Source organism: Propithecus coquereli, unplaced genomic scaffold, assembly GCF_000956105.1.
Source record: "Propithecus coquereli isolate 6110/MARCELLA unplaced genomic scaffold, Pcoq_1.0 Scaffold456, whole genome shotgun sequence".
Taxonomy (NCBI): Eukaryota; Metazoa; Chordata; class Mammalia; order Primates; family Indriidae; genus Propithecus; species Propithecus coquereli.
The window spans coordinates 1211858-1236006 of record NW_012150352.1 but is presented as its reverse complement, the minus strand read 5'-3'; the positions used below and the strand labels follow the sequence as shown (position 1 = coordinate 1236006).

General features: G+C 55.0%; 2 protein-coding genes across 4 annotated transcripts in view; one reads left to right on the top strand and one right to left on the bottom strand.

Moving 5' to 3' along the window:
• Window positions 1-3894, bottom strand: part of TXNRD2 (thioredoxin reductase 2) — a 45377-nt gene extending 41483 nt beyond the window's left edge. For both annotated transcript variants that reach the window (XM_012654985.1, XM_012654986.1), the window contains exon 1: window positions 3747-3894. In XM_012654985.1, the coding sequence (XP_012510439.1) occupies window positions 3747-3837 (91 nt within the window). In that variant the 5' untranslated portion in view covers window positions 3838-3894. The remainder of the gene's footprint in view (window positions 1-3746) is intronic.
• A 16-nt stretch (window positions 3895-3910) lies between these two features.
• COMT (catechol-O-methyltransferase) lies at window positions 3911-23310 on the top strand. Of its 2 annotated transcripts, none has more exons than XM_012654987.1 (5): window positions 3911-3930; window positions 19078-19363; window positions 20147-20340; window positions 20691-20822; window positions 22846-23310. In XM_012654987.1, exons 2-5 carry the CDS (start codon window positions 19078-19080, stop codon window positions 23044-23046), a joined length of 813 nt encoding a protein of 270 aa, XP_012510441.1. In that variant the 5' UTR covers window positions 3911-3930; the 3' UTR covers window positions 23047-23310. The 2 variants fall into 2 exon arrangements, with proteins under 2 accessions (XP_012510441.1, XP_012510442.1); XM_012654988.1 differs by lacking the exon at window positions 3911-3930 and adding an exon at window positions 11388-11496.
• Window positions 23311-24149: the final 839 nt, after the last annotated feature.

Below are 24149 nucleotides of genomic sequence, written 5' to 3'. Positions count from 1 at the left end.
GTTGTAAAGACCAGCCTCTGTCACAAGTGAGCAGGAATAAAGGCGCAGCCCCTGCTCCGTGGAGCTGGCAGGTGTGCGCAGCCAGGCGTCTGGAGCACGCCTGGCTGCACAGCGATCGATTGGGTTGATCGAGGGAAGCAGCTGGGCACAGCAGGAGTTGCCTGGGCTCAGGTTTCATTCCTGGAATTCCTTCTGCACTCACGTGGTGTGGCCTGGGTCCTGTACCCTCAGCCTTTCCGCCCTGCAGAAGGCATCATCTGTCTCTACTCTGCCACCTACTGGCATGGAAGGCAGGCAAGAGACGCCAAAAAAAACGGAAGTGGGGGGAATGCAGAGGAAAGGAGTGTGGGGAGGAGGGAAAGGGAAGTGCTCTGACCTGGGCCCGAGGTCAGGGACACCCACCACCAAGCACCAGCCCATTCCCTGGGTGAAGGAAGAAATAACAGAAAATTGTCAGTCCATGGAGGGTGAGGGCAGGGTAGGGGCTGGTGACAAGGGTCTGGGTATAAAACAAGTAGAAATGCCTCCAGCCTCTTTGCAGACATAAGCCTGCTGGGATGAGGAGGAGCGCCACCCTCCTGGGACATCTGGAGCTGGTCGCTGCTCCTGGGCAAGGCCCAGAGGTCCCTTGACAGAGTGGGTTCTGCCATCCAAGGCTGGGGCGTCTTCCCCAACACCAGCATCAGAACCTGGCATTGTCGTGAGGAGGCTGTACCCGTCTTTGCAGCCACCTCAATGCTCAGAGTCCCACATCCCTCAGGGACCCCAGCTCTGCAGATGCCCCTAGACCAAGGTCTAGAACCTGCATTCCTAAATGGACACAAGAGCCAGGGCCTAGAGGTGCCTAGCTTGCAGCTGAGACAGCCCAGAAGCTGCCACCAGGAGCCGTGCTCAGGCACGCACGGGTGCCTGCAGCCAGCCCGGCCCACGGCAGGACCCACCTGTACCTCCGTCCAGCATTGGCATTTGCGTGCATGTCAAGCCAAGCCCAGGCACAACAGATTCTGAATTCAACTCAAGGACTTTGAAAAAGCCCAGACTGTTGTAAATTGCTCTGAGGACTTTGACGTGAGCCCAGGGAACAAGGACGCCTGCTGGTTGAGGAGAAGCTGTCCCTGGGCCCTGGGGAGCGCAGGCCTCTCTCCCCTCCTGCTGCCTGGTGGCCTGAAGGCTTTGCCCAGAAGAATGTCCCTACCTTCCATCGTAGGTGCCTGTCCTTCCTGTCACCAGAGCAGGGTCCCTGCTGGCTGTCCTGCCTACAGCCCCACTATCAGGCAGAGTGCAGGGCCAGCGGCTGGCTCTGTGCAGTGAGGACTTATCTGGGCGGCTCCCTCTGCCCTGTGCACACCCAGGAGCCCTCTCAGTCCGATAAACACTGGAACAGCCAGTGGAGCCAATTGTAAGTTAGAAAATCTGCCTTTAAGCACCCAGGAGGGTTTGGTTAGCCTGCTGGGGAGGAGGGACTCCAAAGGACACTGAAGGTGGGTGGGACAGATGTTGCTCCGTGGGAGGAAGGGATGGGTGACTGGCATTACCTGGGGACTACCTGTGCACTCCAATGCCCTGGGGAACCCCATGGTATTTCCCCCTTTTGCCCCCAACCCTCCACCCCCAGGGCTTGAGTGTTTCTGCCTTGCCTCTGCTTTCTCCTACACTGTCCTGTACTTTTCTGCTCCTCTCTGAACCAGGTACCTAGGACAGGGCCAGTAAGAGCAGGAGCCCTGCGCACATGGCAAGGCCAGAGTGAACAGTGCCCCGCTCCAGTGAGGGTAAGTGGAAGCTCCCCACAAAATGTGCACCCACAGGCGAGCTGGCCACCTTGGGGATCCTCCTGTGTGGCTGGTCTCCCTACCTAGAGCCATTTCCTGGCAGCGGGTGTTAGGGGACAGGTGACACCAGCAGCATTGTTCTGGTTCCTGTTCAGGGGCTGCATCTACCACCCCCCAAGCCTGTGACAGGGCTGGTGTCTTCCTGCTGTGAAAACAGAAACTTCGGGCCTGAAATGGAGGAGGTGGCTCAAAATTGGACTGTGGGAGCTGGGAACAGTAGTGCACACCTGGAGTGCCAGCTACTGGGGAGGCTGAGGCAGGGGGATTGCTTGAGCCCTGGAGTTCGAGGCTGCAGTGCACTATGATCACACCTGTAAACAGCCACTGCACTCCAACCTGGGCAACATAGCAACACAATGTCTCTAAAAAAAATTATTGCACTCCAGAGTCATTGTTAGGGGTTGGCACCTTCTCCAGGCCCTATCGGCTCCTCCCCAAGCCAGCAAAGGGGTAGAATCCTCAGAGCACCTCCTGCCTAGCTGGAAACCAATCGCTCTGCCCCAGGGCCACAGTCGCCCAGCAGCCTGAAGGGGCAGCTCCTGTTTATGAATCTTCCACTGGCACCGGGTGGGGTCAGGCCACCACTGGCACAGGTGTATTTAATCCTTATGAACATCCCTGCCTGACATACACAGTAAGGAAGCTTTGAAAGAGGGGTGTCCTAGGCCGGGCGCTGTGGCTCACGCCTCTAATCCTAGCACTCTGGGAGGCTGAGGTGGGTGGATTGCTCAAGGTCAGGAGTTCGAGACCAGCCTGAGCAAGAGCGAGACCTTGTCTCTACTAAAAGTACAAAGAAATCATCTGGACATATAGAAAAAATTAGCCGGGCATGGTGGCGCATGCCTGTAGTCCCACCTACTCGGGAGGCTGAGGCAGGAGGATCGCTTTGAGCCCAGGAGTTTGAGGTTGCTGTGAGCTAGGCTGACACCACGGCACTCTAGCCCAGGCAACAGAACAAGACTCTGTCTCAAAAAAAAAAAAAAAAAAGAAAAAAAAAAAGAAAGAGGGGTGTCCTCACCAGGCTCCCAGGGGTTAGCAAAGCCACAGTAAGAGCAGCCCTAGGTCACCTCATGAGATGGTGACCGCCTGCAACCCAGGACCCCGCAGGGCCACCCTTGGCCCAGGAGCTCCCCAAGGTCTGGACAGTAATAGCTCTGCCTGTTTACACGTGCAGTCAGCCCTCCTCCTGAATCCACCAGTGCCCGAGCATGTGCCACCTGCCTCCCATGGGGCATCTCTGTGAAGCAGCCTGAGCCAGTCTCAGCTCACCCTCCACACTCACTCGCTGTGGGGAGAGTTGGGCTCTGTCGTGGGCACCCAGGGGGCAGGGTGTGGGGGGGACCCCCTGTGTGGCAGAGACCATGTTGTCATGCATGGACACGCCATGCCACGGCAGATGGGGGTGTCTGTGGCCAGCTTTGGGGGAGCTGGTCCTGCAATACATGGTGCAAACTCTCCAGGTTGGGGGGGGCGGGCAGTAGTCCCTGCTGCCCGCACTCGAAGTTGCCATTAGTGTCCTGATTTGGTCGGTGTCCCTCAGTAAGCTCCGTGAACAAATGCACATCCCTCCTCCCCCAGGGCACCTGCAGAGCCCGCCTCCAGTGGGTGGTCAGGGCAGCACCTTCATTCATCCCCCGCATGAGCGCACCCGCTACGTGCGCCTCTGAGGCTGGGGAGGAGGCGGGAGGTCTGGCCAGGGGCGCACGGTGGCCTCAGGAGGTGGCCGTCATCGTCGTTAGGGCTGAGTGGTTCCTGGGCTTGCGGGCACACCCCGCACAGCAGGACCTCAGGTCCGCCCCCTCAGTTTCCCCATCTGGGAAGGGGCTCCCGGGGGCTGGACGCGGCCCGACCCCTGCCCAAGAGGCCGGTGCGCGGTGCCCGGACCCGCCGTGCGGACACCCCCGCGGGGACCCCTACCTGCCGCGACCCGCGCCGCGACCCGCGCCCCGCCCGCCGCCGCCAGCCGCCACCGGAAGCGCGCGCCGGGCCCACGCAGAGCCGCCGCCATCGCCACCTCGTCCGGGCCTCGCGGGCGCCGGGCTGTCCGCGGCGCTGCCTGCGCCGGGCCGGAGGGGCGGGGCAGGGCGCGGCCGCGGGGGAGGTGAGTGCGCTGCCGGGCGAGGGTCTCCGGTCCGTTGCGGGGGTCTGGGCGGAGCTGGGGAATTCGGGCCTCGGTGAAGGGACTCGACCTGGGCGGGGGTCTTCGGCCCTGGGCCGGGGAGCCCTGGTGTGTGCGGGGGGGAAATTCGCAGTGCTGGGAAGGGATCTCACTTTGGTCGGAGCGGAGGGGGGGTCTCCGGGCCGTGTAGGGGTGGCGAATTCGGACCCCTGTGAGGGCATCTAACCTTGGGTTGGGGTCTTTGGACAGGGGCAGGGTCCCCAGATTCGTCATAGCGAGGAGGGGTTGAGGATCTGTGCCCGGGTGCGGGGCTCCAGACATGGGTGGGAGATTCGGCCTCAAGTCTCCTGTGGGGGTCCGCAGGGGAGGATCAGCCTGTCCCTGGGATAGGGCGTGACTCACCGTGGAGGGTCTCAAGGCTAGGGTCAGACCCTCAGAGCTGCAGGTGGGGGGCATAGGAGAGGCTCTGGGTGGTCTCCCCAGCAAGCTCCGTCTTGTAGGCCTTGGGGCCTCTTCGGGGGCGGTGCGGCCCCCGTGCCTTGGGGTGCCCTTGGGCCTTTTCTGTGCCCGGACCCCAGGCTGTGTGGTCTGCACCCTGCCTGCCTCCTGCCACAGGGGAATGTCAGAAGGGGAAGTCACCCCAGGCTGCCCTGCTAACAGACCAGATTTTCATGTTTTTCTAGCCAGGGATTTTTGTGTCCTGTTGCTTTTCATTGTTTGCTGTGACCCTCCCCGTCCCCCACAAGCCCGAGGGATCCTGAGAGCTGCCCTGAGAACTGGGTACCTCCCGGAGGGCCTTGGAGGGGCCTTGCAGGGCCCAAGGAGGAGCCACTTTAAAGAGAAATAAATACAGCCTTAATGGGGCAAAAACTTTGTAAGCTAGTCACTCCTGACAGTAGGGATGAGCTGAGCTCCGTTCCAGTTTGTCTAGAGGTGGCTGGCGACTGGCAATGTCAAGGGAGCATTGAGACGTAGGAGCAGGAACTGGGAGCTCAGCGGAGTGGCAGTGGGTGGAACATTGCAAAGGCGGGAAGGAGAGTGGGTCTGTGTGAAGCTCTGCTGGGCCGGCCGCCGGCGCTTGCTGAAGTCAGCTCCTGCCCTGCCGTGAGCCTGGGAGACAGGTGTCTTCAGGGGTTCTCTGGGACAGATGCGAGGTCCTTTTGGCATCCCTGAGTTTTCTCTGCAAGTTCAGGGGGCTGTGGCCTTGAGCTGTTAGAAACGATGCTACAGTTTGTTCAAGGCCCAGCCGAGAAGAGGGCTCAGAGGAGCCCAGCTGGAGTTTGGTCGGGGGAGAATCTTTGCCAGTCCTCGTCTTGGTCAAGGAAAGAAGAGACATTCCCTTCCTCTGAACAGTGTCTATCCATTTCTGTTCAGTGTCTTTTATTGGTACAGGACCAGCTGAACCATCTCCTGAGACTTGGTGTGGAGGATGTCTGCTGGGTGACTCATGCAATCGGGCATTTAACGAGGGCCATTCCTGTGGGAACAAAAAGAAAAACAAAGATTAATGGTTGGCACAGATGATAAACCTAGTGTTTCAGTCTAGCGGGCAGCCGGTTGAGAAGGTTTCTAGACGTTGGGTTCTCTGGGTCTCTGTTGAGTGGAATGAGGACAGTGGTGGCGATCCGCTGGATTTCCCAGCTTGTGCTCTGAATGTTGGTAATGACGGCGTAGACATCAGTGTCACAGCCACTGTTAGTTCCGGAGCAGAGTGTGGAGCTCACAGGGGCTCTGGAGGACTTTGGAGTGGCCCGTGGAGCAGCCGCTCCAGCCCACAGGTGATTTGTTGTGATTATGAATTCTTCAAAGTTTGTGTCACATTATCTGGCTTCTGCCTGCAGGGCTTTTTCAGGTGAGGGTGGGGGGAAGGCAGCTACAGGACAGTCTGGGTCCCAGTGAGGATCTGGGAGTCAGGTTTGCGTTCTCATGATGCCAAGTGAGCAGGGAGGGAGGAAAATGAGAAACATCGATGTGGAGTCCTGTGGCCAGACATGGAAGGAAGACAGAGGGACTGGGGACTCGGCAAGGCTGGCGGGATGTGTAGGAGGCCAGACCCAGGCCAGTTTTACGAGTAGGTCATAAAACCTCAAAGACGATGAAGGAGACTAAATGCTGATAACCCACATGGGTGTGTTATATCTCTCCACTGAAAGATAACATTTCTCACTATAACCTCCCGCTTTCTGATTGAAGATAAAGTAAAATTATTCTTGTTTACAAAATAATTCTGGTCTCATTAAATTTGGCCTGTCGATGTATATAAGTGCAGCAAGAAGTGTAATTGACCTTTTAAGTTTGCTTCACTGGAACTTTTTTTTTTTTTGAGACATTTTGAGACAGAGTCTTGCTCTGTCACCTGGGCTAGAGTGCCAAGGCATCAGCCTGGCTCACAGCAACCTCGAACTCCTGGGCTCAAGCTATCCTCCTGCCTCAGCCTCCTGAGAAGCTGGGACTATAGGCGCACGCCACAACACCCGACTAATTTTTTCTATTTTTAGTAGAGACGGGTCTCTCTCTTGCTCAGGCTGGTCTCAAACTCCTGGGCTCAAAGGATCCTCCCACCTGGGCCTCCCAGAGTGCTAGTATTACAGGCCACCGCGCCCGGCCACTAGAACTTTTAATAAGGGATCTCAGATTGGACTTTTAGGTCGGGCGCGGTGGCTCACACCTGTAATCCCAGCACTCTGGGAGGCCGAGGTGGGAGGATCCTTTGAGCCCAGGAGTTTGAGACCGGCCTGAGCAAGAGTGAGACCTCATTTCTACTAAAAATAGAAAGAAATTGGCCAAACAACTAAAAATAGAAAAAAATTAGCCGGGCATGGTGGCGCGTGCCTGTAGTCCCAGCTACCTGGGAGGCTGAGGCAGAAGGATCGCTTGAGCCCAGGAGTTTGAGGTTGCTGTGAGCTAGGCTGACTCCACGGCACTCTAGCCCGGGCAACAAAGTAAGACTCTGTCTCAAAAAAAAAAAAGGATTGGACTTTTAAAAGCCTCTTGAGGCTGGGAAGCCAAACGGAGAACTTGCTGTCAGACTTCACCTGCAATACCTATAGATTTGGGTGAATTTTCTTCTTGGTGTCTCCAAAATATTCTAAGGTTCCTGGACCTGCCAGGAAGTGACTTTCCTTACTCACATACTAGACTGGGAACTCTGTAAGTCAGGCACCAGGCTAGATTTTTCAAGAGGGCTTTGTTGAGCATTGAGTCTTAGTGGACTAATAATAGGAAAAAGATAATAAAGACTAAGAAAAAATTAATGTAAAATTTAAAATTATTTAAAAAAAAAGAAGGCTTTGTAAGCATTGGTTCCATAAGGTCAGCCTTAAAGCTGTCTGGGCATATCTGAATCCCAGTAAGGGTCTGGGCAGTCAGATTTCCATCATTTCCAAATAAGACATTCCAGTCAAAGCCTTGGTAATGTAACCAATGTTCTAGTTGTGTCCTGTTACAAGGAGAACAGATTCTTATTGAAGTTATGCAGATAACTATATTGCCATGAAAATAAGAATAGTCAATAATAGTTTCTGATTTTTGGAGGGATCAGGCAGGAAGAAAAAGATAAATGTTTGGATTTTGTTTACAAAACTATAATTTTAGATTAAGAGAAAAGGGAAAGAGTTTTATTTTTGTGTACAGAAAACAGAACATTAAAGAGCTAATGATATTCTGAATAAAAGCCATACAAACTTATAAGCATCTTTTTTCAGTTTACTCAGTGGTATGTACTTAACTCTTATTCAACTTGATCATAGGTCAGCGGTTCCATGAACCTGTGAGTTTCTGAACTAGCACTCTGGGCATCCTGGCCGAGCCCGTGGTGTGGTCTCATGCTGTGCAGTACCACCAGAAGTCTGTACCCCAGTGTGCCTGACATAGGCCTTCCCATGGGTCTCCGAGACACTCCCTTTCTGTTGAAGATGAAGCATTTTGGCCTGTAGCTGGTGGCAAGTGGGAAGCAGCAGAGTAAAAGAACTATCTGTGATGACAAAAGACTTAAAATGGGCCGGGCACGGTGGCTCAGCCTGTCATCCCAGCACTCTGGGAGGCCGAGACGGGAGGATCGCTTGAGCTCAGGAGTTTGAGACCAGCCTGAGCAAGAGCGAGACACCGTCTCTACTGAAAATAGAAAAAATTAGGCAGGCATGGTGGCACACACCTGTAGTCCAAGCTACTCAGGAGGCTGAGGCAGGAGGATCGCTTGAGCCCAGGAGTTTGAGGTTGCTGTGAGCTAGGCTGCTGCCACGGCACTCTAGCCCGGGCGACAGAGCGAGACTCTGTCTCAGAAAAAAAAAAAAACGACTTAAAATTGGGTGATTAAAGATCTGATGAGAGATCATTACATGATAATACAACTGACAAGGAATTTTGGTTGTTTTTTAGACATAACTGGAATTGTAACTGATAACCTTAGAGGAGGAGCTGTCGTGAACTGCAAGGGTATTGACCAATTTCTAGGAACCGTATACAGTTTTGTCAACGTCAAAAAGACCAAACTCTGTAAAGTAATTTTAAAGAGATTTACTCTGAGCCAAATTTGAGGACCATGACCCGGAGCCACGCCCAAGAGGTCTTGAGCAGTGGACTCGCTGAGGTGGGGTTACAGTTTGGTTTTATACATTTCAGGGAGGCAGGGGTTACAGGTGAAGTCATAAATCAATACGTGGGAGGCATACATTGGTTTGGCCCAAAAAGGTGGGCCATCTCCAAGAGGGGGCTTACAGGTTATAGGTGGGTTAAAAGATTCTTTGGCCTGTAATTGGTTAAAGACATGAAGCTTTGTCTAAAGGCTTGGAATGTTTTAACATAAGGAGCTCTTTATCAGAGATAAGCCACTGGACGTAGATTTGTTGTGTAAATTGAGGACCTGCAGGTTTGTCTTGCATACCCTTAGTCCTGTTAATGGGTACAAAGGATGTCACCAAGAAGGGAGAGGGGCATGATAAGACATGTCTGACCTCCTTCCTCCTGGCAGGCAATTTAGTTTTAGGGTATTCCTTTGGCCACGAGGGGGTCCATTTAGTCAGCCGGTGGGGGGGGTGAGCCTTAAAATTTTATTTTAGTTCACAGTTTCTAAAATCCGTCGATTGACTTTCCAAACAAATATAACCTAGAGAGGGTTAAGGAGCACTTTTTATTTGGCGGCACCTTTCCTGAAAGTCGCCACATCACATACACCTAATTGGTTTAATGTCTCTCTTTTACAAGGTCAGGGTTAGGGTTAGGGTTAGGACAAATCCTTTGAGATCTTAAAGAGACCCTTGAAGAAACCTCAAAGTCGGTTTGAAGTGAAGACTTCATTTAGGATTTAATGTGGGAAGGCAAAACTGTTAAACATGTCAAAAGCTTTGAACATTTAATGATCCCCATAAATGGGATTATAAGTCACTGTGAGACAATATTTAGTTATCCAGTTAAATAAAAGATCATAAAAGTAAATCTAGGAAGTAATGTGACTTAAAAAAACCTTGGCTCTTCTAACATTGAGAAAACTCAGGGAATCAGGAACATAGTAAATGAAGGGCAGGATCAAATTTGCTGTGAGACCTGGGGGGTTATTTTGCTAAGATACAGAATCCTTGTTCCTAGGCAGATTACTCGAAAGGCAAAGAAAACACTTTTACCATCCCATATTGAAAGTAGACCAGGCCGAGTGTGGTGGCTTCTTCAAACCTGATTTGTGAGCTGGCTGTGCGCATCTGTCTCCCGGACTACTCTGGAGGCTGAGGTGAGAGGATCACCTGAGCCCAGGAGTCAAGTCCAGCCTGGGCAACGTAGCGAGATCCTGTCTCTTAAAAAATTGAATCAATAAATAAGAGCAGACCAATAATCAAAAAAACTTTGTTGTTTTAAGAGAGAAAAAAACAAACTCTAGTTTCCTATCAGTACATGATTGATACTAAAACTCATAATTAAAAACTTTATAAATCTGTTTAATGCCAGCAGCTTTGACCTCACTACATAAAATTCCTTTTCTGCAAAACTTTTTGGAGTTTTATGTAATAAGGTTAAAGCTGCTGGGATGAAATGGATTTATGAAGTTTTTAATTTTCTGCAAACCTTTTACAGCTTTCTGTATCCATTCAAGCTTTGTGTTATATGCTCCCTCTTCTTTTACTTTAGGACAAAATTACTCCTCTTTTTTTAACTAAAACACATTCTATTTTCTTTTTATACTTTTCATATAAAAATACATCCTATTTACCTCCCATGTTTTGTATACAAAGTTGTTTCCCTTAACTCTTACTGTTTCTAGGAGTTTTATTTTCATATATTATAATTTTTAACTATTAGCAACCTATATTTCACAGAGAAAACCAGGAAGTAGACAAGCAGTTGCAAATTGTGATATGTCAGTTAATTAGCAGACTTTTTGAATATACCGTCTTACATCCGTAGAGATACATGCTTTTTATAGTACCATTTTTTTTAATGTGGCAAGAAGAGCATGTTTATTAACAGACCCAAATATCCTTAGCCACTGTGTACCATATAAAAATAAGAAGCCAAAAGTATATAAACTTAGAATGTTTCATTATTCTCTTATTTAGAAATTATTTCAATATTCAGCAAATATCTATTAACTTAACTTCACTTACCATAGCTTTAAGGTTGCAAGTTACCAAAAAGATCTGAGTCCTGGCATCAGATCAAAGAGAAACAGCCGGACGTTAGTTAAAGTGGTAAGGACAGAAGCTACTTGGTGGCTACTGACAGTAGCAGAAAGAGCTGAGCTCCCCTTGGATTTGTGCGGAGGTGCAGAGAGGGTGAGGGGTTGCTTGAGCAGAGCCAGGGAAGTGGAAAGTTACAAAAGCAGGAAGGGGTTGGGGTCCGTGTGAAGCTTGTCTGAGTGGGCCACCGGGGCTTATCGAATTCAGGCTCCTGCCCTCCCATGGAGGCTGGGAGATGGGCCCTGTCCACAGTTGCTGGCTGGAACAGACTGGAAGTTTTCCCTGCAGCCTTGAGTTTGGCCAAGGGGCTAGGAACATCCTAGGGATGTGCCCTTGAGCTGATAGAAACTGTGTTAGTGTTCATTTGAGTCTTGATAGGCCAAGGTGAGGGCTTGGAGGAGCCCAGCTGGAGTTTGGTCGGAGAAACATCGGGACTCAGCCTGGAGGAGGGAGGGTGGAGGCATGACTGCCCAGGCTTTGAGGAGTGGGATGAGGAGGTCAGATTGGGCCCTCATGGGGGGAGAGCTGGAGGCGTGCCCAGGCTGGGGCTGGCACAGCTGCTGGGCTTTGTTCACAGTGCCCAGAGCTGCCAGAGACTCCCAGTTCCCAGGCAGAGCAGGCTCTTGGCTCGGTCTGGAGGGGCTGGCCTGCGGGGTAGAGGGCCGACCTGGACATCCCCACAGAGGCAGGGCCAGGGCCTTTCCACCCGCACCCTAAAGGCACCCTGTCCTTTCTGTCCTCTCCACTTGGATCCTGGCTAGCCTGCACCCTGGCCCGAGGCCTGCCCTCTGCTGGGAGCTGAGACAGTGGCCCTGCTCCTGGCGCTTGAGCCCACAGACCTGAAGGGAGTCCTCTCAGAAGAGGTGCGGAGGCAGGACTGGATGTGAGTGGGGGAATGCCCGTGAAAGATCACGGCGGGGTGTGACACTCTGGTGGCGGTGTGGCCTGTTAGGGGAGGACCCCAGGCAGGGCTGGCCTGGGGGTGCCCGGGGCTGTGGATCTGCAGGTGCCCCGCAGGCTGCTGCCTTCGCATCTGCCCCTGGTGTGGCTGTGATGACAGAGTCACCATGGTCATCCCCACAGCACCTGGCAAGCAGCAGGTGCGCGGCCTGTGCGAGAGCTTCCCCCTGAGCCTGGGCCGGCCCCTCTGCAGAATGCCAGGCTGTGCCAGCCCCGGCCCCCACTCTCCCTGAGGCTAGGGACACAGGCCCTTTGACCCTCCCGGCTCCGCTCTTCTGCGCCAGCCCCTCTCCCTGCACTGGACGGCGTAGCTTCCTCAGGGAGGCTGACTCCAGCCCTTCCCTCCACTGCCCGTCTGAGGTCTCCCGAGCACACTGGGTGGCCTTGGCTTTTCTCTCCACGGGCCCTGGTAGTCGTGTACATAGGTGTCATCTTTTATGGATTTTCAAAAATGAGCCTAGAAACTAGATCATATAGGTAGTTTATATTTTTAAAGGATTTTTAAGTGTCTCATCCCACTGATGTTACTTGCCGTAATTTATGGAAAATGTTTAATCTTTTAAAGGAAGATGAATGTCATTTGGCGTGAGGCACCAAGGGCATCCCGTGCTTTTTGTGCACATGCATGTGCAGGCATGTGGCAGGCGTGTGTGAGCTTGTGCATATGCTACATGGAACTGTCATGCCTCACCCTCCACCACGCAGGAGAGGTGGAACTGTTACCCTGTTTTACAGAAGAGGGGACAGGACGCCCTGAGCCCCACCCAGGACCCATGGTCCTGCCCTGCCCCTTTGGGCTGCCCCCCAGGCCCCATCTCAGCCCCGGGCGTCTCCACACAGTGCTCACGTGAGCTGGTCAGCCCCTAGGACAGCCCCTGGCACTTTGGAGCAGAGGAGTGGACCTGCTGGCAACAGCCCGTGGTGGGGTGGGTGGCAGCTCCGCATGGCCGCTGGTCCAGTTCCTCCGTGTCTGCGTGACTAGGAAAAGGCCTTTGTTGTGAGTATCTGCCCTCTGCCCACAGCAGCTGTGGGACTATCTTCCTGGGCCTGCTGGGGATAACTGCAATCCTCTGGGATGTCCTTAAAGAAGAGTTGCTGCATTCCCGACTCTCTGGAGCCACCAGGGCTGCTGGGCACCAGCAGGCAGGGAAGGGGCAGGCCACCGGCAGGCCGTGCTGAGGTTTGGCCGTCAGGCTGGATGTGCCAAGCATATTTGCCGCAAAGGATCACAGAATTGTTAGCCAGGGATCGGTGGCCCTGGGGTCTGCCCCACCCTTGCTGGGGTCTCCGCCCACTGCCAGGCATCTTGATTGCCATGTCAGGTCTAGGGGAGGATGACGGTGGGAGTTGGAGGTCATGGGTTTCAGGGTCAGTCTTGTGGGGGGCATACTTAAGAACAGACTTACAATAAGGAAGGTTTTGGGGCAATTGGCTGTTGTCACTGTTGGGGAAAGGCAGCCTGCGCTCGGCCAGGTCTGTGTGCCCGTCGGGGCAGAGAAGGACGTGGCACCCCTCCCACCCCCAGCTGCGGGTGCCCACACCACGGTGTGAGGGAGAGGGTGGACAGATTTCTGCTGGGACAAGGAGGCTCCCTGCCCTGCCTCGGAGAGGGAGGTGGGCGTCCTCTGAGGGGCAGCAAGCAGACCCTGCGTCGGGCTGAGCTGGGGCGGGCAGAGAGCAGAGAGCAGGCAGCAGCTCCAGCAGCTGTGGTTGGCAGAGAGAGGCTGTCCCTAGTGCCCAGGTCTCCCAGGGAGATGGCACGTCCCTTTTCCCTTTTTGAAACAGGGAGGGCCAGGAGCAGGGTTTGCCTGTTTTTGTTTTGTTTTGTTTTTAGTTTGTTTTCTACTATGTTTTTCTAATCATGGTAAAATATACAGAACTTATAATTTACCATTTTAATCATCTCTAAGTGTGCAATTCAGTGGTATTAAGTACATCCACAATGTTGTGTAACTGTTACCACTACTTCCAGAACATTTTTCATTCCACACAGAAACTCTGTACCCCTTAAGCAATAATTCCCGCTCCCGCAGCCCCAGTAACCTCCACTCTACTTTCTTTCTGTAGGGATTTTTCTGTTCTAGGCATTTCACGTAAGTGGAATCACACAATATTTGTTCTTTGCATCTGGCTTGTTTTACTCAGCATAAGGTCTTCAAGGTCCATCCGCGTGGCCGCGTGAATCAGTACTTCGTTTGAATGACTGATGATATTCCATCGCGTGGGTCTGCTACATTGTGTTGATCCACTCAGATGTTGACAGATACCTGGGCCGTCTCTACCTTCTGGCTGTTGTAAATGCTGCTGCTCTGCATCTTGGCACGCGGGTGTCTGCATCTGATTTAGGGTCCTGGCATGCACACAGGAGTGGATTGCTGGGCTATATGGCAATTCTGTGTTGAGCTTTTGGAGGAACCACCGAACTGTTTTCTGTAGCATTCACGCTGGTGCTGCAAGAAGGTTCCCATTTCATCACGTCCTCACCAACACTTATTTTCCTTAAAAAAAAAAAGTAGCCAGGCACAGCAGTGCGCCTGTAAACCCAGCTACCCGGGAGGCTGAGGCAGGAGGCTCTCTTGACACCGGAAATTTGAGACCAGCCTGCATGACCCAAAAACAGTGCCGTTCTGCTGGGTGGGAAGTATCCTGTGGTTTTCGTTCACATTTCCCTAATGACTGATGATGCTGAGCATCTCTTCATATGCTTTTTAGCCATTTGTGTGTCTTCCTTGAGAAATGTCTCTTCAAGTCCCATTTTTAAATTGGGTTGTCTTTTTGTGGTTCAATTGTAGGAGTTCTTTATATATTCTGGGCATTAAACTCCCGTCAGATAAATGATTTGCAGGTATTTTCTCCCTTTCTGTGGGTTGAGGTCTGCTCTCCTAATAGGGCCCTTTGATGCACAAAACTTTTTAGTTCTAATGAAGTGCACTTTATTTTTCTTTTGTTGCCCATGCTTTTGGTGTCACATGTAAGAATTCATTGCTGAATGCACGGTCACGAAGATTTACTCCTATGTTTTCTTCTGGGTTTTATAGTTTTAGTTCTTAAAGTCAGGTCTTTGATCCATTTTGAGTTAATTTTGTAATATATGCTGTGGGTCCCATTTCCTTCTTTGCATGTCGAAACCGTTTGACCACAGACAGGAGGGTTCACTTCTGGGCTCTCAGTTGGGCTCCGTTGGTCTGTACGTCTATCCATGCCAGCACCTCCCTGTTTTACGCACTATAGCTTTGTGGTGACTTTTATTTTTTAATTAGATATTTATTTTGTTGTTGTTTGTACATTACAATTTGTATTTTTTTATTTATTTTTTATTTCAACATATTATAGGGGTACAAATGTTTAGGTTACATATATTGCCTTTGCCCCACCCGAGTCAGAGCTTCAAGCATATCCATCCCCCAGATGGTGCCTACCGTACCAATTAGGTGTGATGTTGTGACTTTCAAAATCACAAATGTGAGTCCTCAAACTTTGTTCTTCTGTTTCAAGATTGTTTTGGCTACTCTGTGTCCTTTGAGATTCCATGTGACTTGTATTTATTTATTTATTTTATTTTTTTGAGATAGTGTCTCACTATGTTGCCCAGCCTGGCCTCGCACTCCCGGCCTAAAGTGATCTTCCTGCCTCAACCTCCTGAGTAGCTGAGACTACAGGTGCACATGACTTTTAAGATGGAGTTTTCTATTTCTGTAAAAAATGCCCTTGAGTTTTTTTTTTGTTTTTTTTTTTGAGACAGAGTCTCGCTCTGTTGCCTGGGCTAGAGTGTGCACACGCCACCATGCCCGGCTAATTTTTTCTATTTATAGTAGAGACGGGGTCTTGCTCTTGCTCAGGCTGGTCTCTGAACTCCCGAGCTCAAGCAATCCTCCTGCCTCGGCCTCCCAGAGTGCTGGAATTATAGGCGTGAGCCCCCGCGCCCAGCCCCTTGAGATTTTTGGTAAGGATTGCATGAAATATGTGGATTGCTCTGGATGGTGCTGACATCTACTTGTGTCTCCCAGTGAACTGGAGGTGCACCTGAGAGGCCCCTGTAACGGCCCAGCCTCCTGAGCAGCTTTCCCAGTATTGGCACCATGGGGAGGGAGAGGCAGGGTTGGCACCCGGGCTTCCCCTCTTCACTGGTCCAGAAACCACATTTGAAAGGTGTGCTTGGCAAGCCATTTAAAAACTTTCCACGACGTTTCAAACACAGAAGCAGAGAGGGTCCCGATGGGTCCTCTGTGGAGCTGGTTCTTTTTGCATCTGTATAAGGTATGGGGGGCCCTCTACCCACCCACGTCACGGAGCCAGAACAGGGCAGTGGGACCATGGGGTCCTGCGATAGTGAGCTGGCGTGCCCAGCCTGGGGGCCCAGGACCCCAAGCAAGAGGAGCTGCTCTGAACAGCGTCCTCTGCAGCTTTCTCTAGTGGGGCCCTCCAGTCACTCATTGCTCCTGCTTTTGTTCTGTAAAACTCAGGGTGATGACCACTGGCTGGGTGTGGTCTGGCCTCCCCTACCCAAAGAGTCCTCCCCTTACCTGTGGTCTCCCCTGCTGGGCAGAGCGGAGGAGGGTGTTCTGAAGCATCAGGACCCTACTGTCGGGGAGGCCCCATGGGTGGGAGGCTGGCGGGGGTGTATTAGCCTGGAAGAGGCCTTCAGGAGGCAGTGTGGGCAGTGGCCAGCACGCAGCTGGGGGCCTGGGGCGGCCAGCCCCTCTGCTGCAGGCCGAGGTCCCTCTCACTCACAGGAGAATCCCAGGACTCTCCTGTGGGGGTCGCAGGAGGACACTGGGGAGGTTGAGGTGCCGGTGGAGCCCCTTCCCTCAGGCACTGCATGGGGGCGGGGCGTGTCAGGTCAGCCCTTTGACCTTGAGCACCTCCTGAGCCCCCAGCCCAGGGGGGCCTGGGAAGGGGCACAGCGGGAGCTGGTGGGGGCACGTGACTGGTCAGCCAGCCTGGGGGAGTGACCGTCCTCCCCTTATTGATTTATTGACAGGAAAAGGGCTTCAGCCACCCCTGCCCTCTGCTCCCTCATGCCGGCCCTGCCTGCAGATTTATGAACAGACTGACCGAGAGATTAGAGATTTAAAAGCCAAGTTCTTACACAATTCAAGTGCTACAGGGCTTCAACTCTAGTTCAGAACTCTAGGTCTACTGAGCACTTTGTATTTAGGCAGAATATCCTTTTTTATCTTGGGTATTTATTTCTAACATTTACCGGAGTGTTTTTTGAAATACAGAGAATAAACACATGGCCACTCTGTCACCACCGAAATACCACTCTGGTAGTGACGGGCACGAGAGAGCACAGGTAACAGGTAAATGCTGACAAGGCAATGCACGTGTGTCGCCACGGAATGCCAACCGTGAAGAAAGGAGCAAAGTGGAGACTTCTGGCCATGCCAGGCCTGCGTGGGTCCGTTGTTTCCCGTCGTCTTTCTCCCAGAAGGACACCCAGTTCTGTCGACCACACCGTCTCTCTGGATTTTGCCCTCACGGGTCATGGCGTGCCCTGCCCCGGGCGGACGTGGTGGCCCACCTGCCACTCTGCAGGCCAGGACCTTTCCCTGGCGCGGCCGGAGCGCAGTGTCTGTGGGGTGTGGGGAGATGACGGGATTCGCGCCCGCTGGGTGTGGGCAGGGGCGCCTCATGCTGGTGCCACGGCTGCTCCCAGCTCCCTCTCGTGCTCGGGGCTTCTGGCCCTTTGGCCTTTTCCCATAAGCACCTTGGCCCATGTTTCTCTTGTACTGTTTTTTCTTTATCGATGTGTACGTGTTCTTTGCAAACTAGCCGTTGGTCTTACGTGTCATTTCTAAGTTCATGAATGGCTCTCCAGGGCAATACAGCTTGGGCAAAATGGTTCCTTTCTCCTTCATTTCCCAAGGTGCAGCATGGACAAGGACCAGGGAGACTGTCCCCAGAGTCCCTGGTTGGGGGACACTCTCTGAGGCCTTCTGCTGTCCCTTCTGAGGCTAGAAAAGTGAAGCACCCCCTCGCCCCTCCAGGGAAGGCCAGGCAAGGCTGGCTTCTGGGGAAGGGCTCAGATACCTGGACCTTGGCCACCTCCAGCAATTTCTGTTGATTATCGAAAGGTAAAATTGAAGTCCAAACAAATTATATCTGGTAACATATCAGTACATATTACCAGACATAATTTGTATATATAATATATATGTATACATTATGCATTGCCGCCGAGCTTGAGAAGGAGGGCCCAGACCCTTCCTGCAGCTTGGAGGCCGGGACCGGGTCCAGACCAGCCGTGCAGGGCAGCTGCTGAGGGAAGCGCCGGGCAGGTGCAGGCCCAGCGTGCGCGCACAGACCTGCGGCCACGTATCCACTCTGCCTGTGTAAATGGGCCGTGGGGCCTGAGGCCCTCCAGGAGTCTGGGTGTCCACACGGCCCTCCGGGGCCTCAGCTTTCCTGTTGCTCTTCCGTCTGCCCCCGGACCCCCGAGGTGTCCTCCAGGAGCTGCCCCACTGCGGCCTGGGCCTGCCTTCTCGGCTAGACGTGCCTTTCTGAAGGGGAGCATCCAGCCGGGAGCAGGGTCTGCATGCCACTGTGGTTCCAGAAAGACCCGTGAATGCCTACAGTGCCCCAGCAGAAGGTTCCCCAGTTCCTCTGTTTTGCGTCCTTTTCCATTTTAGGGTCCCTGACTCGAAAACCCGGGTTTCTGCCCTGAACGTTGTGAACTGGGCTCCATGCTGGCCGGGTCCCTGGGCCCCAGGCTGCCTCCCAGAGGGTTGCTTGCCAGGAGAATTTCAAATGGGGTTTCAAGTGGGGCCACTTGCCATGATTTCATCGTGCCGTGAGGAACAGCTCTGCATGTCTTGTCACACTATGGTGGGTGGCGGGGCTGGTCTTTCTCAGCCTGCACCCGTCCCCGAGGGGCTCAGTAAGTGGGTCTGTCCTGGGGTGCCTGGCCTGGGAACCACCTGTGTCCTCAACCTGGAAATTCAATGGAAGGGCCACACGCATCTCTCGGGCTATCCAGAGCTTGAGCATCCAGTGTGGGCTCCCCGCATGGGGCCGGGGGCTACAGGGGAGAGGGGGCTTCCTGTGCACCGTGTATCCTCTCTTGGGGCCGGCCCCCATCCCCCAACTCCAGGCCATGGGGCCTTTCCTCACCTGTGTGTTGTCCTCTAAGCCAGCTGGGAGGGGACAGCCCTGGTCCACAGTCACCTCTGTATCGTGTATGGTTTAAGAGGGTCCCTGGGCTGAAGCTGATCCCCCACCCGCTACCTGTCAGGGAAAGCGCCTAGGGCAAGGTCAGCCTCCACACAGGACCGCCAGAGGCACAGCCCTGCTCCGTCCACCCGAGTGCCAGAGGGGTCGGCGAGTCTGGCTTTCTGGCGCTGACACGAGTTAGGCAATTGAGGCACATGGCTGGCTTCTCTGCACCTTGGCTCTCTGTCAACACAAGGGGGCAGTGGCAGCACTCCCAGACTGAGTGGCCTGAAAGGCAGGAAGGTCGCAGAGCGCTGAAGCCTCACCCCTCCTGCCCTTTCCTGGCCTGCAGATGCTGGAGGCCCCGCCCCTGCTGCTGATAGCGACCTCGCTGGGCCTGGTGCTGCTGGCATTGCTGGTGCTGCTGCTGCGGAGACACTGGGGCTTGTGGGTCATCTTCTGGTACGAGTTGGTCCTGCAGCCTTTCTGCAACCTGCTCATGGGTGACACCAAGGAGCAGCGTATCCTGCGCCATGTGTTGCAGCACGCCGAGTCCGGAAACCCAAAGAGCGTGTTGGAGGCCATCGACGCCTACTGCTCACAGAAGGAGTGGGCCATGAACGTGGGTGACAAGAAAGGTGGGGGTCCTGGCCAGCAGGCGTGGGCCCTGGGATGGGGACCCCACACCACGCAGCACAGCCTCATGGGGAGGCTGTTACCACTCCACTTCCGGGTGGTTGGGAACCTGGGACATGCCCAGGCCGCAGCTGCTCTGGAGCCCGGGGGCTTGAGCTGCAGTCCTGGACTTTGCACCCAGACTGCTGTCTCAGTGGAGTGGAAGGGACATGGATAAATGTGGTTTGTCAGGAAAGCGCCAGCTAGGAAGGCCACTGTCCTGTGTCTTGGGCAGGAGTCAGGCTGCTGCCTGCTGCCCGGAAAAGACTGGCCCCCACACTCATAGGTTGTGAAGGTGGGTGGGGCTCCCCTTGAACTCTGCCTTGGCCCACCATGGACCTACCTGGACCTGTCAGACAGGTTCTTCTGGGCTGGGACGCCAGCCTGGGGCATGGGCACAGATAGGGCAGGGGCTTCCAGAGAGGGCAGCTCTGAGTTGGGACATGCTGGGATCACCCAGGGAGGGTGGGAAAGAGAGAGGGACCAGTATGTGCAAAGGCTCAGAGGCCTGAGGGACCCTGGGAGCTGAGGGTGTGTGTGGTAGGGGCCAGGTGCTTGGGGTTGGCCACTGGGCAGTGGAAGTAAAAGGCCTCCTAGAAGCAGGTAGGGAGAGGGGAGGGGAGGGCTAGAGGCCAGGTGTTTGGGAGGGGCTGTTGCTCAGCTGGGAGAGGTGGGGGCCCCAGCACTGGGGGCCTGGTTCCCTTCCCTCTACCCCTGGCTCACATCCCCCATCCCGCCCCCCACAGGCCAGATCGTGGACGCGGTGGTGCGAGAGTACCAGCCCTCCGTGCTGCTGGAGCTGGGGGCCTACTGCGGCTACTCGGCTGTGCTGATGGCCCGCTGCCTGTCACCTGGCGCCAGGCTGATCACCATCGAGCTCAACCCCGACTACGCCGCCATCACCCAGCAGATGGTGGAGTTCGCAGGCCTGCAGGACAAGGTGCGGAGCGCCTGACCCAGGGTGGCAGATGTGGACAGTGAGGCTCAAAGAGGCCTGGTGGGCAGGCGGAGAGGGCCTGGTTCACACCCAGGCTTGGTTCAAGGCCACATTTCCTGGGTGCCTTCTGTACCCCTCAGTGCTGCCCAGGCCTGGGGCCGAGGAAAGAACCCCAGCAGCTGGGCAAAGGTGGTCTCAGCCCCATTCTATGGTGCAGGGACTCCTGAGGCTACCCCAGGAGGGACAGGGCAGAGGGGGCCTGTCCCCCCAGAACCCCAGACTGTCGGGCGCATGCTCGAGTGGGTGTCCAGGCAGGTCACCTGGGCCCAGGAGCTGACAGAACGCTATTCCAGGTGACCATTGTGGTCGGGGCGTCACAGGACATCATCCCCCAGCTGAAGAAGAAGTACGATGTGGACACGCTGGACATGGTCTTCCTTGACCACTGGAAGGACCGATACCTGCCAGACACACTGCTCCTGGAGGTGAGGCCGGGCCTTGTGCTGGCTGCCGCCATGGGGCCCCGATGGTCAGCCTCAGCCCCTCACAGAAGCCAGGCTCCCCTGCTGAGCTCTGCCCAGGGTGGCCCTGCGGGGGGCACCTCACCCTGGAGGTGGTGTCACCTGAGCTTAGGGAGCACAGAGGGTCGAGGAGGGCCTGTGGTAGGTGGGGAAGGGTGGGGGGGCTGGGCCAGGTGGCCTATTGGGAACGGGGGTGCCAGCCTGCCTGTGCCCAGGCACGGTGCTGCTGGGCGGTGGGCAGTGGGAGGGGGCAGGTGCCGTGGACCAGAGCGCCTGTGTGGAACGGCACGGGGCCCACTGGTGGTGCCGGCACAGGGAGAGCTGCGTCTCCTTGTTGTGCAGCCCCCGCCCCCCGAGAAGCCCTGGTGCCCCTGAGTGAGGCCAAGCACCGAGTGGGGTGTCCTTGCTTCCTGAGGCTGGGACTTGGGGCACTGTGCAGCCTCCTTAGCAGGATGGCTTGTCCCTGCCCGGTGGTTGAGAAGGGGACCCTGGGCAGCTCCTTGGCCCTCCCAAGGCTCGGGAAACTGCCCCCACGGCCTCCCCAACACCGGGCTGGCATGGGCTGTCCCTGCACTGGCAGCCTGCTGCTTGTCCTCACAAAGCCCTCCCAGGAGCCGGACATTCCTGTGTGTGGCGTGACCGTGAGCACGGGTCCGGCAGCCTGGCCAGGATGGGCGGGACTAGCGCCCACAGGGGCCTGGTGGTGTCAAAGGCCACGGGACCTCCTGGGAACAGGGAGGCTGGGCGCCAAAGAGCTTTGAGCAGCTGAGGGCAAAGTTAAACCTGTCTTCCAGAAAGATCCCGTGAGCTTGTGGACAGGGAGGGCCATGGGGAGGGAGTCTCGGAGGGCCCGGGACCAACTGGGAGGCACTGAGCCCTGGGAGCGGACAGGGAGGGAGTCCAGAGCCCAGAGGATGGACCCAAGGACCTGTGTCGCCAGGGTGGGTGGCAGGGGTCTCATCCAGGATTCCCTGAGCGTCTGGGAGCCCAGGCCCTGGCCCAGACCGGGAGGGAGCCTTCTCAGGCCAGCCAGTGCTCTCTTCCTGGGCCATTCTGTTCTAGGTCTTTCCAGCGGACATTGCTAGGACATTCTTTTTCGTTTTTTATTTTCTAAGAGGAAACACATGATTCCTAGTGGTACTTCCTGTTCAAATTCTGGACCTTGGGGCTGTCCCCTTCTCTCACTGGCCACGCAGCTGCGTTGTCACAACTGGCCTAAGGGCCCCTCAGCTTCCTCCAGCCTGCCTACCACAGGGCTCTCTTTAGGGCCCACCCCCAAGTCACCCAGAGACCCCTCCCACCTTGAATCATTTGCTTTTGCTTTTTTCTTTCATGATTATATAAAAAACCTCCACGCTTCCAAGGTCAAATCTCCAAGACAGGGTGACTAGGCCTCCCCTGCCATGGTCTGCCCCTCCCCTAAAGGCACACGCTTCCTCTCAAGGTTTCTTTATTCTGTGTGACATGAGCTGCTCTTCCTCTCAGCTAGACAGACACACATCCTACCGGATCTCTCCCGACAGCGGACCCTGGGGGCCCTGCCTGCGGCTGCATGTCCTGTTACAGGCTGGGTCCTCCCAGAGCCCGGCACTGGCGGAGGCGGGACTCCGTAAACTCCGGGGCTTGGGGGGCACCCAGGGCCAACCCTGGCCCCTAAAGGGCGGCTTGTTGGTGGGAGGTCAGCCTTGCCTGGCTCCGGGAGGCCACCAGCCCCGCCATCTCCTCCACTCACCCATCCAGCACCTGCTGTGTGCCACGTGCTGTTCTAGGGGCTGGGACAGACACAGGAGCGAAGGGGGCCTGAGAGGTCCCTGTTCTCAGGGAGCCCTTTCCTGCAGGGGTTGTGCTGCAGAGAAAATGGAGGGTCTCAGGAGACCCAGACCCCAGGGGCCAAGCACAGGCTGAGCGTGGGGCTGCAGCCTGGTGAGGAGCACCCATCCTGCTTTGGGGTGGGCACGCCGACCCTCACCTCATCTGTCCCCTGCAGGAATGTGGCCTGTTACGGAAAGGAACGGTGCTGCTGGCCGACAACGTGATCTGCCCAGGCACGCCAGACTTCCTTGCACACGTTCGCGGGAGCGGACGCTTCGAGTGCACACACTACTCCTCATACCTGGAGTACATAAGGGCGGTGGACGGCCTGGAGAAGGCCATCTACCTGGGCCCCGGCAGCCCCGTGCAGCCCTGACTGCCCACTGCTCCGGGCTCCCCCGACAAGCCTGCTTCCCAGGCGTGGTGCTGTGCGCCTGAGAACGCACTTCTGCAGTTCTGGGGTCTGCCCCAAATGCAAAGCATGCTCAGGCCCCAGGCCTGGGCCCGCCCATAGCTCCAGGCTGTGCTTTTTTAAGAATCAATCACGACTTCTTTACTAAAATCTGCTAGATGTAACCGTCTTCCCTGCAATATCATGCTTTAAAATATAAGATAAAAATTAAAGATTGAAATGTTTAGATACAAGAAATCGACTCGGTACCCTTCTTCTAAGTGCCATGCTGCTCCCTGGTTCCTCTGCTGCCCCCAGCTTTGGCACCAAATGCACCAAAGGCTCTGCCCACCCCCTGCCCCCCGCCTTTCTTTTTATTGAGACAGGGTCTCACTCTGTCGCCCGGGCTAGAGTGCTGTGGCATCATCATGGCTCACTGCAACCTCCAACTCCTGGGCTCAAGTGATTCTCCTGCCCCAGCCTCCTGAGTAGCTGGGACTACAGGCGCATGCCACCACGCCCTGCTAATTTTTTCTATTTTTAGTAGAGGCGGGGTCTTGCTAATGCTCAGACTGGTCTCGAATTCCTGACCTCAAGCCATCCTCCCGCCTCAGCCTCCCAGAGGACTAGGACTACAGGTGTGAGATACTGTGCCCGGCCCTGCGAAGGCCCCTTCATGGGACACTGATCTACAGGCCAGGCCCATGGCTGGCTGGGTCCTGGTGTCATGCTTGGCCCAGGGGCTCCCAGGCATAGCTGGGGACGCAGCCCTGCTCAGCACTGCTCCTCCTATGACCAGGCCAGGGGCATCTGTTAGCCCCACCCATGGGACATCTGCCTGCCCAGGAAACTGGGACGGGGTATCAGCCTTCATAGCGTCTCTGACCAGACATGCGATGGGGACGGGTGGACATAGCCATGCAGTGGTGCCAGCCCCTCTGGGTCCCCGTGTGGCACTGAGCAGAAGCACCTTCCCCAAGCCCACCTGGCCTTGCTCATGGGAGAGGAGGCTCAGACTGACCATGGCATTCTTGTAGCCGCCCAGCTGGCGAAGCAGTGAAATGGCGTTGGTTTGTGTCCACCTGAAC

Excerpts from the sequence above, each read along its gene's own strand:
- COMT (XM_012654987.1), top strand. The coding sequence starts at position 19,078 with ATGCTGGAGGCCCCGCCCCTGCTGCTGATAGCGACCTCGCTGGGCCTG. Across the intron at positions 20,341-20,690 it reads TCGCAGGCCTGCAGGACAAG|GTGACCATTGTGGTCGGGGC; the intron begins GTGCGGAGCGCC and ends ACGCTATTCCAG. Across the intron at positions 20,823-22,845 it reads CAGACACACTGCTCCTGGAG|GAATGTGGCCTGTTACGGAA; the intron begins GTGAGGCCGGGC and ends TGTCCCCTGCAG.